General features: G+C 34.5%; 1 protein-coding gene across 2 annotated transcripts in view; it reads left to right on the plus strand.

Annotated features, from left to right (window-relative positions):
* Positions 1 to 14,671, plus strand: part of LOC111512051 (uncharacterized) — a 176,056-nt gene that overhangs the window by 137,829 nt on the left and 23,556 nt on the right. For both annotated transcript variants that reach the window (XM_074179837.1, XM_074179838.1), the window contains exon 2: positions 7,693 to 7,825. In XM_074179837.1, the coding sequence (XP_074035938.1) occupies positions 7,693 to 7,825 (133 nt within the window). The remainder of the gene's footprint in view (positions 1 to 7,692; positions 7,826 to 14,671) is intronic.

Below are 14,671 nucleotides of genomic sequence, written 5' to 3' on the forward strand. Positions count from 1 at the left end.
ATTATATATCCTCATGTTGAAACCATTCTGGAATCATTGAAAAATGGTTTTTATTACTTTTTTTTTCTTCTATCATATCATCATTTTTGTTATTTATGTCATTTATTTATATATTTTTAAAATAATGTATGTATATGAGGATGTCCTAAAGAAATCAATAAATATTATTATTATTATTTTACCTTCCAGTTCTACTTTTTGCCTGATAAACCACACGTAGATTCCCATCCGTATTGAGTTTTCGCGATCGTACTGCCGGAGATGGAATTCAAACATCGTAATCCACTCGAAGTGAATTTTTAATTCAAGGAATTAACCGACGAATAATCGAATCAGACTAAGACTGGTGAAATTAGGTGTTTCAGATTATTAGCAATTTTAGTTAATTCCTCGATTATTCGCCGAAGGAGTCTGATTGATAATTGATGAATCGATGCATCGAATATTGGATTTCAAAGATGAGGCAAAGGAACAAAGGAATTCTCGGTTTCAGTATTGGTTCACTGTTATGATGGCAATTGTCACAGGATTGGATAAAAAAAACAATTGTTATCTTGCCGACGTTTCTTATTTAATGTTGTCTTGGAAGATTGTCTTTTGCAATGTTTTTTTAATTTGTATCTTTTGTGTCTGATGGTTTTCAAAATAGTAATTTTATCATCACGAAGAAACCACTTTTCAAGCCCTGAAGAATTCAATTAAATTCGAAAGTTCGGCAAGAAAACAATTGTTTTTATAAGAAACAAATTGATTCTGTTACTCAACCAACCTTTCTTCATTAAAATTATTGGATCACTAAACATTTTTATTTATGTTTTCAACAGTTTTTGTAGAAAATTGAGTCTATTTCTCTCAATCTTCTTCCTATTCCCTATGACTCTATTGAGATTTCCAGTTAACTTTTATTGATTTCAATGACAGACATACACGATTCTCTGCATATGATGATTCAAACGACAGTGACCTGTAAGAAGGCCTGTTAGACATCGTAGTTCATCCCTATTGTAGTCCAACAACTGTTTGGTATCAAGTATCGAAGGGTGAATAAACGCCTAGGAGTGAACCACTCCTGGAAGATTCTGCCAGAAGTCCATAAATCTTTGCCATCCAGGGATTCAATCTTTGCTTTGCAAAGCTTAAAACGATGCCAATAAGAGGTTCTGGTCCAATGTCGCTGCTTGCAGCATCTTCTTTTGCAAAGGAGTCACAGCCTAATTGCCTTCCAGGCCAGTATGGCCAGGAATCCAGACCAGAGACAATCTGTTAAGTCTTCCTGAAGTCCATAAATCTTCTTGGCACCCAGATGTTCAAGCTTTGCTTGGCAAAGCTTAAAGCGATGCCAATAACAGGTTGTGGTCCTATGTAGCTGCTTGCAGCATATTCCTTTGCAAGGGAGTCAGCAGCCTAATTGCCTTCCAGGCCAGTATGGCCAGGAATCCAGACCAAAGACAATCTGTTAAATCTTCCTATTGAAGAGAGTCGTATTTTATACCAATTTAGACGTTGCTAGGTAGGAGCCAAGAGCTTTCAACGCCGCTTGACTGTCCGAGAATATTTTTATTGACTTGTGTATGAGGCTGGATTCTTCCCATTTCTCCGCACACAATTCAATAGCGTAAAATTCCACTTGAAATACGGTCGCATAGGTTCCTAGGCAGGTTGATATCTCTGTCCTAGGTCTGCAACTGAAAACACCTGCACCGGAACCGGAAGGTGTTTTTGATTCATCTGTGAACCAACAACTATCTGCTCTTGAAATTTCCTTCTCCCAGAGGATCCAGTCCTCTCCATTCGGGAACAGTACTTCATAAGACAATTCGTAGTTGACAGTTGGAAGCATAAAGTCAGAAGTCATTTCCAGAATGCTGTGACTTTCAGTGTCAGCCAACAGTCTGTTGCACTCTGCATTAAATTGATTTGTGCAATTGGCAATGTGCACAAGTCTGTATGCAGTCCATCGAGCCGATCTCTTTAGAAAGATGTGGAGAGGAGGTAGATCTAGACAGATTTCCATGGCCGCCAACGGTGTGGTACTCCACACAATATAGTAACTGAAAGAGGTAAAATTTCACTTACATGAAACACTGTCATCTTCAATGGCGGACATCCGATGTTTCAGAATAAGACACTTTATTGCCTCTTCATCACCAATCTGGATAACATTACAGATGAAGCACCCAATTCATTCATAACATTATGACTTAATGTCTCGAATGAGTTAAATCCATTTATGTCATCGATGACAGAACGTATCAGCATTCATTGTCTTATTATTCCGTGTTAGGAATTGCACGTTAAAGGGTAAGACCTCGTTAATCCTTAGATCGCACAAGTTCTCAACTTTTGAGAGTTGTCGTTCGTATGGGGGTGACAGCTGATTAACGGAAAAACAGATTTTAAACAGATTTTCAAACAAATTTGAATAAATCTCGGATATAGGAAGCTTGTTCAAATTGAAAGGGGTATATTTTTAGAAGAGATTCATTTAAAAAAAAAAGATTTTGGCTTTCTACTTATCCATCTTCATGCAAAGAAATGTGAGAAATGAAATTATTTGAAATCAATTGCTTCCTTCTTTTTTCGGAAGATTCCCACGTTTTCTTGTATATAAAGATGGAACAGTAGAAAGCCGAAATCTTTCTTTCCCACCACTTCAGTATTTCTCTCACCAGAATGTAATGACTTCCATATTTAAAAGATGCTATTGAACTCTAGACATTCATATTACTCCTTTCGAAATATCACGAATACCCCAGTTATCCTCTCGCGAACTCTATTACTCTCAATCACGCAGTTTCGACTGAAGGAAATCCGTTTGGCCGTGATTTTTCTTGAAAACCCCAAATGGACGACCTCCACCAATTTAACAACTAATTAGCAGGCAGACATACTTGCGAAGCTCTCGCCAAGTTAGCGAGATGTTCTTAAGTAACGTATCGTCCCTCAGAGACATCTTAGTAGGCTGTCCTCAGAGAAAACACTCGAGGCAGACCCCAAAGCAGCGCCTTCCAAGATTTACTGTCGGAAAAGCTGAGAGTCATTTACTAGAGGACGAAACTCATTCCATCTGGGGAGTTGTCGGTGTTGATGGATCAGCAAAAAATAAATTGTTCAGCTTGGATCGTCCTTCATACATGTATCAGGAGATCTGAAAATTTTTTTATTGCTCACTTCAGAGATAATTCATTGTACAGCGTGAAAAAATATTGATGAATGCCATGAATGGCGAAGGTTCTATCGATGAGAATATTTTCGAAGTACATGAAAAGATATTGAGCGGTTGGCCAGAGGTCTGGGGAGTATGGTGGGTGGGCCAGAACTTCGACGCTCAATTTGTTTGATTTTTGGATGATGATTTGCGGAACGTGCAACGGGAGCAGGATCGAACCTCTTCTATTGACCAGTTTCGGCTGCTACTGACGCAACTTTCGGTAAATTTCATCGATTTCGTCAAAATAGGACATTTTCTTTTTGGTGGGTTGGATTTTGTTTGCGCAAAAGCAAAGAAGAACAGACTTCGAAACGTGACAGTTTCTGTCGATCGTTTAAATCGTGGGGCACCCACTTTTCGAACTTTTTGACTTTTCCCATTCGTTTCAAACCATCAAAAACCGCATGGGAGCTGTCGCCCAGTTCTTCCGCCCTGTGATGGGTCAGTCTCCACCAGGGTCCTTAAACCCTTGGATTGCTTTAGGTCGACCATTTCGGGGCTTTAATCTCCGGAATGAATTTTCGCAAACCAACGCATTATTAATTTCATGTGACATTTCATTGCCTGCAGCAAAGTTGTTGGTATTTTTGAAATGTAGAATCGATCAATTATTGTCAAAAATATGTGCAATTAGTAAAAACGTCATGTATAAGTTTGATTACAATAGTTTTCGAAAATCTATTGAAACAACTAAATATTAAGGTCACGTCAACATAACATTTCCAGCGATGAATAAATTCGTCACGTTAATTTGGGGCATTTCTGTATTATTTATAACCTCAACTCAAATTGTATTTCCACTATCCATGATTTAAACTAAGACTCGAAATCTCAATTATGAGAAATCATTGACTCTTCATTTCGAGATAGTATTTATACTTATTAACAATAAATTCGCAATCAAGTTCTGGTATATTCTTTATTGACATATCTACAACAACTAACGAACCATTTCCACGTTAATTAAACTATTTAGTCCGCAATAATCGCAATTAACTATGAAAAACCGTAGCGATAGTGGGTTTGAAAATGTGCTGCAACTGCACAATTATTGCCTGAATTATCAAAATCCAGGTACGAAAAATGTGTTCGCCAAATGGATGGATATGTCTTATTGGGCGATATTGTCAAATCCTCTTCCTTGTGGAGCATCATTTTAATGAAGAAAATAGCCACTTCCCCAAAGGTTATCGCATTTCTTGAAAGGAAGAAAGCAGAGTATTCCTGAATTACAAAAAAAGAAAATTTTCGATTCAATCTGTTGGTATTCATAGTTTTGGGAATCTCGGATTGAAAATCGTAGAACTTTCAAAATCACCCAATCCTAAAATTACACAGACCGTATAATTCATCCAACTTTAGCGACGTTATTTGCTGATAATGCTGGAAACAAACTCGGGGAGACACGGTGGCGGGATATACTCAGTATCTACTCAAAAACGAAACTAAAATTGCCAAGACCATTCAGAAATGATCAGACAAAAACATTCAATGTTAAACGAAATCTTTACCTTCTTGTTCTGACTTCAACAAAAGGCATTTAAACAAAACATTTCAAATTGAATCGAATCCTTGAATTTTCATATGAATATTAGTTTAGTAATAATACTGTAGTGCATTATTTTTCTCAATCATCAGTTGTTATAGACCATATATTCGTCATCTTTCACGATTTTTTTTAGTGTGATTTCGAATTACCTTTCAATTCTTGTCAGTTCACCAGAAGCTGGTACAGAATCCTCGACAGTTTATTTCGCCTCTTTCCTAATAACCGTGAGTCGGATTCCTAGGAATAGTTTATATTATTTATCTCGGCGAAAACTTTGTTGACGTTGTTGGTAAAGTTTGTTACCGCGTCTGTCTGGCATAGACCAAACCTGAAGATAGAAGTTAATACAATAATAAGTGTGACACAGCCTTGTGCTAACGAAGTTAAGAACTTTGGACAGTAATACAAACACATAGGTAATTTAAGCACAGAAAGTTTGCTCTAGGTAACCTGAAAATATTGAATTTTCCTACGATGTCACATGTTCCAGTTGCAAGAAATTAGATCCAACTTTGAAATACGAGTATTGGATTTTAATCTCAAGTGTCTTCCAAGTTTTGAACATGTTCAACTCACTGGAATGGAGTTTTCTGTTGTCTGTCCTAAAGTACGAACGATTCTTTTTATTTTTAGATTCGCGTTGTTTATTTCACGTAAGTATCGAAGTTACAAATTTTATTGTAGTAAATGTGTTAGGAGTGCAGTTATGTATTTTTTAACCAAATAAGTACTAACAAACAAATAATTGAAATATAGTGAGTAGAATCCCATATAAATTATAGAATAGTTGGTTGGGGTGTAGTTTCCAAAATTTACCTTAATGCTCTAGAAGTAATTCAAAAACGGTTCCTCAGATGTCTCCTGAAAAGAAACTTTGATTACCATAGTGACACCTTTTATATGCCGAGTCAGAAATCTTTGATCCCAGACAGTTGTACTTCATGAATTTACACATCGTTCAATATAAGAACAAATCTAATCTGATATACTCCTGTCATAACTATTCCACACGAAACAAACAGGCAATTTTATTACCTTGTTCGAAAAAGTCAATAGGACATAAGAACTCTTGTTATTTAGGGCACAAAGTATTCAATATATCTGCAACAAGACTTGCGAAATCAATAAAATTTTCATAATTTTAGGATAAAACTAAAAATCTTATTGATAAATACACCACGGAAAGAAATAAAAAATATAATTGAAAACATAGGTCACAAATGCTCATGATTTTGATTTTTTACTGTTGAAACTTGAACTATTGGACTATTTTCTGTAACTTTCGTGTTCACTTTTTTTCGTGTTTTATTTTATAATTTTATTTCATAATTGTCCTGCATCTGTGCTGCATCTGTTAGTTTGAAAAGTATGTTTACATATACTAATCAATGTCTTTGTATCAATTCATGTTTTATTTCTATTTCATATATATTTCAACTTTATACATTTGTATACTTAAAAACTGTATTGTTACTTCTATTTTATTATCATTTATGTCTCACAAACAAGTAGAATTCTCCACTTCGTAGGTCTAACCTGATTTATTTAAATATTATTTTTATTATTATTATATTATTTAGCTTTAAAGCTACTTAATTCAAATATCAAATAACACAATACAAATAGATCACTATAATTGGGCAATACAATGTAATAATTTGTTTACAGAGTATTAGTTATGTATTCTCAATATAAAAATGTACGGACCGAACCAAACTAGGGTTTAGTGGTGATATCTATGTATCCTTGTTTTCATTCAATCATTTAAATTTTCAGAATCAAGTTTGCTTTCAAATAATAATAAAAAGGCATAGTATATCAGTTACCTTCATATTTGATGTCAGTGTGAAAAAAAATGAAATATAGTTCTGAAGCACCAAAATCTGAAAAAAGTCGACACATAATTGACCTTTTGATAGTGTGCTTGATAAAAAACTGATATCCAATTGTGGAAATTGGTACAATTTATTATGTAATTGCAATGATTTTGTCATGCGTGATTTTAAGATCTTTATTTGAAAAGTAATTTAAATCAATGTGCACTTTCGTCATCCACATCTGAAACTTCAAGAACAGATATAACTGGTTTAACAGACGTTTAGAAAGCCTCACTGTGAAAGAAGTTCCGGGTACAGAAGTAGGAAATTCTGATGGATCAATTTCAGTTGAAAAATCCGTAGGTACATATTTCAAATAATTATCAGGGCGTCATTTTTTACATATATTCAACAGCGATTTTTCTGGTCTTCGAAATTGTATAAGCGCCGCGTGTTCTCTTGAACGAGATTCAATAGCTCGTTCAGTTTTTCCAACATACTTCCTCGAAGTTTCCACAACTTATTGTTTTGCAGTTCTATTGTATGAGAGTAACGTTTGTGAAAAATTCGTTTTACGCCAAAAATTCAGTCATAGTTCATATCAGTATATATTTTTAAAAGAAATGAAGAAGAGATCCAAAGTTTAAAAGGTCAAAGACAGTATTCTACTTCGGAATAATTAAATTTAATGTTGAATATAACATATAACAAACATATGAAATGTACTTGTGATGCACTGTTTGGAACCTTTGGTGTAAATTAAACTGATTCATCTTCCTCTTGAAGAAGGTCACTTGGTGATCGAAACACGTGTCGATGTGTTAAAATAACGTTTTGGTGTTGAGATAAAACTCCAGTAATATTCAAACATATTAAATAGCTAGAACAGATTAAATTTGTAATATATAGAAAATCCGATGACAAACATTTCATCACATTATGGTCCTTTTATAACCGGTTATATGATAGGCCTGTATATTCGATTATTATTTTGCCGGTTTCACCAAATCAAGTGTATCAGGTTTATATATAATTCTGATCAGCCAACACGTTTTCTGTTGAATGCGATATGATTTCAAGTCCTCTCATATTGAATAGATTTTTCTCTTTTTCAGTTATAACTACCAAGGTCAAGGGTCATGAACATTGTAATCCGGAGCAGTTGATGGAATGTGCTAAGCCCCTTACAGTATTTGATGGTCTGACCTCTTTCATATCCAGCAAATCAGATTTAGAAAAAGTTTGCCCGTAAGTATTCACCCAAGCAAAGATATTTTATAGACTGAAAATGTCAGATGAAAAAGTTAAGAGAAAATTTCATAGCCCGTTGATTCTGAGATTCGATTTTCTCTGGCTCATTTTCCAAAAAATTTAAAAATATAACATGATTGAAATCAAATTACAGTTATCAGTTACTGTTTTGTTAACATTTTCAAATAGAAGCATTCACAATAATAAACACAAATAAAAATAAAACTAAGCTATTAAAACGATTTTTTTCAAAACCGAATGTTTTCCAATAAATCTAAAAAATTCACGTTGTTAATACAATGATACATTTTTAGTTTCGTGACTTCAAGTACGAAATTATCATTATTTAACTATACGGTATGTTGAAAAATTTCACAAAATACACCGGATTTGCTTTTCACAAATTTTATTTTCAAAAATATCACATGTTTCGCTATCACAGTAGCTTTTTCGTTTCGAATAACATACTGAAAACTAATTCTGCCCTCTAACTTTTATATACCCCACGTAATCACTAGTGAGAACTACTTGCTCAGATACATAGTCAATTATAATTACCTATTGCATAAATTACGTCTTCATCAATAATAATATGTCTAGATGTCTAGATAACATCGTTTTCTGAGAAAACAAGTTCGGTAATGATGATCCATTTAAATTCAGTTGACCATTCAGGCCATTGGCCATTTATTAATTTTTAATGTTTCCGAATGATTCAAGTTTGAATCTTAATTTTCTATGTGCAAAATTTCAAAATCTCCATCAAATACATGATTTTCTTCTAAAAGATGATTTGAAATGTTTACATAGCGCATATGATGTTCCTGGATGCGATTTCTGAATGTTCTGCCGATTTGACCAATATGTACATTAGGGCAAGTTTCACAATTTAATTCATATATTCCTGGTTTCTCGAGTTTGGATGTTTTGTTTTTATTATTTTTGACTAGCTTTCCAACGTCAGGTGTTATTAAATAAATTGATACTTGATTGAAAATAAATAATTAAGGAAAAAAATATTTAAATATAATGTATTTGTTAATGAAAAATGAAAATTATTTATAATTATTTATTAAGTAATAAATTATAAACCTTAAATGAGCTGATTTCGATCGGGACAACCAGTTGATTTCAAATAATATTTAATCTGCGCTCGCGCTGCCCTCTATCTCAAAAACGATTCAACGTATGACAAAATGTTTGAAACAAAAGTTTTAGAGAATTTGATTCTCTGCGATATTGATAATGAATACAATTAGTATAAAACCCATTGGAAACGAGATATTGGCAAAAAACGTGCAAAAAGTCGTTTTTTTGACTTTTGATCCTCAATTTTTGAAGTTGCGGCCGTCGAATCATATGTTAGTTTTGAGAATACTTTTTTGATTCCAAAATACAAAGTTTATACAAATTTACAGCTGGGTGTGTCAACTTTCAGAAATACAGGCCTAAATCGACCTAAAATGACTGGACAATAAATAGAAAAATCATGTTTGATGTCCATTTCACTAATTGTCAAGTCCAAGAAATTGGTTTAGTTTGAATTTTCTGCTTCTAATTCAATAGTCATCAACTCAGTAGCACTTGTGCTGAGTTGAACTTCGACTTTTGTTACATCAGAAACTAGCTCTGTTATTTATGTAAATATTTGTATGTAACTACAGCTGAGACAATTATTATTATTACAGTGAATGTAATGTTTTCATGAATTTTGTTAATATTCCTTGATTGGATTTTTTTAATATCTCTTTTGATAAATATTTTTTCTTCGATTTTTATTCAATATATTTCCAAATATATGAAAAATGATTTCGAATTCGTTCAGGAATTTTATTCTACTATATTAGTATTGAGTTTAGGTTTTATATAAACTGACTTTGAACTTTCCAAATAAACACTATAAAATATTGAAGTCTTCTCTGTTCCGTTCACTGTTCAATAATTGTTCTCTTGAAAAGTATTTGAAGTCAGAAATGAAAGAAAATTGTCGAAAATAAAAGTATATGTCGAGATTTCATAATATCATGTTTGCTCATTTGCTCTCAAAAATTCGTTTTATCAATAAATCAGCAATGAGAGTCAACTACCAGAGATACAAGAAAACTGGAGAAACTCTAAAGCCATTTAAGCTCAGACATAAATAATGAGTATTGTGGAGTTCGGAGGAAATTCCCGATATCGATGTAGCAAAACATTTCTATAATTTCCTGAGCATGTATTATTTCCTGCTGCCTCGCAGTAAATGTATAATTTTATCGAGAACATTACCGAACTAAGTTGTTTTGGTATAGTTACTCTCTTGAATTATGGAGTGCAATAATTCAAATATCAAATGCTGACTTTGCAGGGGTTTGTGGAAATGGGGGACTTTGTGGGAATGGGGGTGTGAAACTGACAAATATATTACAACTACAAAACTAGTATTGGAGTTTTGTTTGCGAAAGTCATTGAAGTACAGTGATTTGTATGCAACATAATATTAGGACATTTGGCAGTGCCTGGTCTGAACCAACAGGGTTGCTCAAGAAGTACATGCACCAGGAGTACATTTAAACTCTTTTGACACTTCTCTTCATCGTCGACGAACACCTTTTTAGTCTTTGGCGATCTACACCAACGATATTCATATTCTTAACTGTCCTTCGCTGACAAAATATTTCAAGTCAGTTGCATTTCACCTTTTCCTCGAATTAAAAAAATGTATCCAATTTTTTAATACCTACTCTGTGGTATAAATTGGTTCTATAACAGAAGAATAATTCAATTTCTCAGTACTGAAAGTACTGAGTATTGAAGTATTGAAATGTTTAAATCTCTAATTGTTTTACAATTATTTGTCTGTAAAACTTTGGAAAAGTGGAGAAGAACTATTATCAATTTCCTCTTGTAAGCCTGTGAGCTCCATCAAGTTCGATCTGCGGTCTTTGTAGATTACTGTTAGACACACGGCAGATTGAAAAATATTTTTCGATAAGGAAATAGGAGTTTCCCTGATTAACGTAACAATGAAAATATTGAAAAGGGCTCAGTATTAAAAGACAAAAGCCTACGTTCGTTATACTTTGTATTGCTATTCACAAAATGTTCATGCAAGGAAAAGTATCTCACTCTCATCAATGAACCCTTTTAGTGACCCTGCAACACCATAGCATTTAATCAGATCGTTTATCAGCCCGTTTATGTTAACTCAAACATCGAACTGAATTTTAAACTTCTTCGCCCAAAGACGGAAAAATCCCGAATGACGTCAAACATCCGCGTCAAGGTTTAAAGAAAGCATTTTTGTCATGAAAAATTTTAACCATCCAAATCGAATGGCGCAACTTCAATCCCAGCAATTAGTTGGGAAGCAATAACAGGATACTATAATGAAAGAGTGAATAACGCAATACCATATAAAGTGCATTCCATTTAAAACGAGCCACATTGAATAACTTTTGGTACAATGATTTTCAGGAAAAATAAAAAAACACGTCGACAATAGTATACAGGGGGACACATTTTGACATATTCACATTTGATGTTACTTCCCCTATCGCACCCCAGAGCATGTCACCATTTTTTTTTAATGTTTCGCATTGTCAGATGCTCCATGATAAGCAGATTTCAACAAAGTATAAAACATATGGTCTGAAGTTTATGGAGCTACAAATTATTTGAGTTGATAACGAGCCACCCTGAATAACTTTTGAAATAATGATTTGCAGGAAAGGGGGCGTCCATAAATTACGTGAGGTGTTTAAGGGGGAGAAGGGGGTCGAGTCAAATCTCATCTAATCTTACGTTGGAGAGAGGGGGGGTCACGGCGAATATCACGCAATTTTTTTTCTGATTGAAACAAAAAAAATTATACTATTTTGGTCTATTTAATCCAGATTGTACATGCTTAAGATTTAATCTCAAGCGTAATCGTAATACGATTAAGATCATTCACTAATTCGTTCGAAAGAAAATAATTTCATTCATACTTCGACGTTATACATCTACTGACTGTCAAACCACCATATTTGTTTTATACCAAATAGCTCAATTTAATCTGAATTTACGGTACAGTGTAGCCCGTCCTTTGTTTTCGCGCCACTGTCAGCCGAACGCGCGACTCGATGAACGACGCGTACGAGCTCATATGGACATATTGGTTCCAATAGTCTCTCTTGAGACCGCGCATGATTCTCCATGGACTGAATTAGAGTAGATAATCTTTTTTTAATCACAGTGGTTACGATTTAAGTATTCTATTGTTAAATTTTTATTACACTTATAATTAAACTCTCAGCAATATTGATTACTAGTCTTAACTAGTCGTAAATAAAAGCACGAATCAATTTTTTTTTCTTTTTACAATAACCATCCAACGTGTGTACGTAAGAAACCCACATTTTGAAAAATCTCACGTGAGATTGGGGGATGGGGGAGGGGGTTGTGTAAAATCTCACGACATCTCACCAGGGGGGGGGAGGGACAGAAAATTAAAAAAAAAACACTTCACGTAATTTATGGACGCCCCCAAAAATAAAAAAAAACGGGTCAACAATTATACAGGAGGCCACATTTTGAAATATTCGTTCTAGAGACAAATATGGAAGCAATAAATCAGAAAAAAAGATTTTTTATTAATTCTTGAATCAAAATTTGATGACTAGAGAAAATAAGAGGAAAAAAATGTTCTATGGTAAATGTTCAAAAACGTTTCCACCAACTTCCCCCACACAATGTTACAAACGAGCTTTCATTGCCGCCCTCATATGGTTGAGAATCTCGGGAGTTATTTCTCTGCAATACCTCATGATATTCTCTCTCAAATCTTCTAATGTTGATTCTATCTTATACACTTCAGACTTCAAATCACCCCATAGAAAGAAATCTACAGGAGTGAGACCCGGAGACCTTGATGGCCATTCTGTAGCACCTCTTCTGCTGAAACCAGCCTGCTGAAAAACTATTTCGTTTTCGAATAATTTATATCCTCCTCAATTGCCTTTTAATGCACGGTATTATTCGATTCTCCAACATATCCAAAAATGTATCACTAGCCAAATTATCATCGATAAAATTCCTGCCCAAACATTCAGTTTTTGAGGTCGTTGGGTATGAACTTGACGGTATATATGAGGATTCGTATCACTTCAATATCGACAATTTTGCCGATTCACCTCTCCATTCAAACTAAACGTAAATTCATCCGAAAAACAAATTTTATACAAGAAATTCTGAATCAAGTCGATCCGTTCAGTGAGACTTTCACAAAACTCGACGCGTCTATCGAAATCATCTTCGTTCAATTCATGAACTAGTCTAATCTTACATGGATGAAATTTGTACTTATAAGAGGATCCTGAAAACATTTGTACGACTGATTCCTGATTCTCGAGATAGCTTAGTAAGAGATTGCGAATTTTCCATTAGTCCAATGTGCCCTAAAACAGCAAATAGCTTCATCGTTGACAACTCCTGAACGGTTACCTATGCTTTTTATTGTTAACAGATCCAGTTTCTATAAATTTGTTCAATAATTTCAAAACGTATTTGTGTCGTACATTTCTTCCTGGATGATTATCATTGAACATACGGGCAGCAGCTCTAGCCTTATTTCCGTTCTGGTAGTACAAACTCGCTATTTCAATCCGTTCTCGAAGCTTCTCAAGAATTCACAAAAACAGAAACACTAATTGTAACTTCACCTGGTAGGAAATCGTTATTTTAGAATGAGACAAATACAAGAGAATATCGAATTCAAACTTAACTAGGCAAAATAAGCCCGGCCGTACACGGACCACATATTTGCAGTTGAGGCAACCTCAATATTGTGGCCACGTTGACTGCACTTCGCGGTTGACCCAACCACATTTTTGTGGTCAACTTGCGGTCATATAAACCCCACTTGCAGTGGAGACAAGTGACATCTATATTTTGTGCTGTCGGAGTTTAGTGCCAGTTTCAAAATGGATTTCAAAGAAGCACTACTACTTCTTATTTCGAGGAAAACGAGAAGACGTAGAAAAGTACGATCGCTTTGGGTACATCCTCTTCTCGCTGCGCGACAACAGGAGGGGAATTTTTATATTTTATTCGATAAACTCCGGCAAGACGAAACACATTTTTTTCAATTACTTCAGAATGTCTATTAGTTCTTTTGATTAATTAATTATAATTTTGAAATCAGAAATTGAACGCTATGAGACCAATATGAGAAAAAGTACACGACGGTGTACGCGGTTGGGTACGACTGTAACTTTGTGAGTAGTGTACGGCGGATGCCGCGATGACATTTCGGCGGAGATCAGCAGTAAGTTGACTGCAGACGCCCGTTTTGACTTTTGCCCGTGTACGTATAGTACAGTATTTCTTATGGGCGGCTTGAGTTTGCTGGAACGCGACTGCAGTTGTGTGGTCGATTCGACCGCAAAATGTGGCTCGTGTACGGGCTCTCTAAGATTTTTTGAAGTATATTTTACAAAAACACCTATGAAACTTAGGTAACAGATTGTACAGAAGTTCATTCAGGGTGGCTCGTTTTCAACTCAAAAATAATTTTAACCTGCCAAACTATGGTCTTCAGACCATAATGTATTCTATTTTGTTGAAATCTGTTCATCATGGAACATCTGATAATACAAAACAATTGATCCATTAAAAGAAATGGTGACATGCTCTGGGGTGCGATAGGGAAAGTTTGATCAAATGTGAATATGTCAAAATGTATCCCTCTGTATACTAGTGTTGAGGTGTTTTTTTATTTTTCCTGAAAATCATTGTTTCAAAAGTTATTCAGGGTGACTCGTTTTCAACTCAAATAATTTGTAGCTCCCGAACCATAAGCTTCAGATCATATGTTTTATTCTT

This window comes from Leptinotarsa decemlineata, unplaced genomic scaffold (genome assembly GCF_025532065.1).
Source record: "Leptinotarsa decemlineata unplaced genomic scaffold, Ldec_3_MD MMD2_tig00026282_RagTag_RagTag, whole genome shotgun sequence".
Classification (NCBI taxonomy): Eukaryota; Metazoa; Arthropoda; class Insecta; order Coleoptera; family Chrysomelidae; genus Leptinotarsa; species Leptinotarsa decemlineata.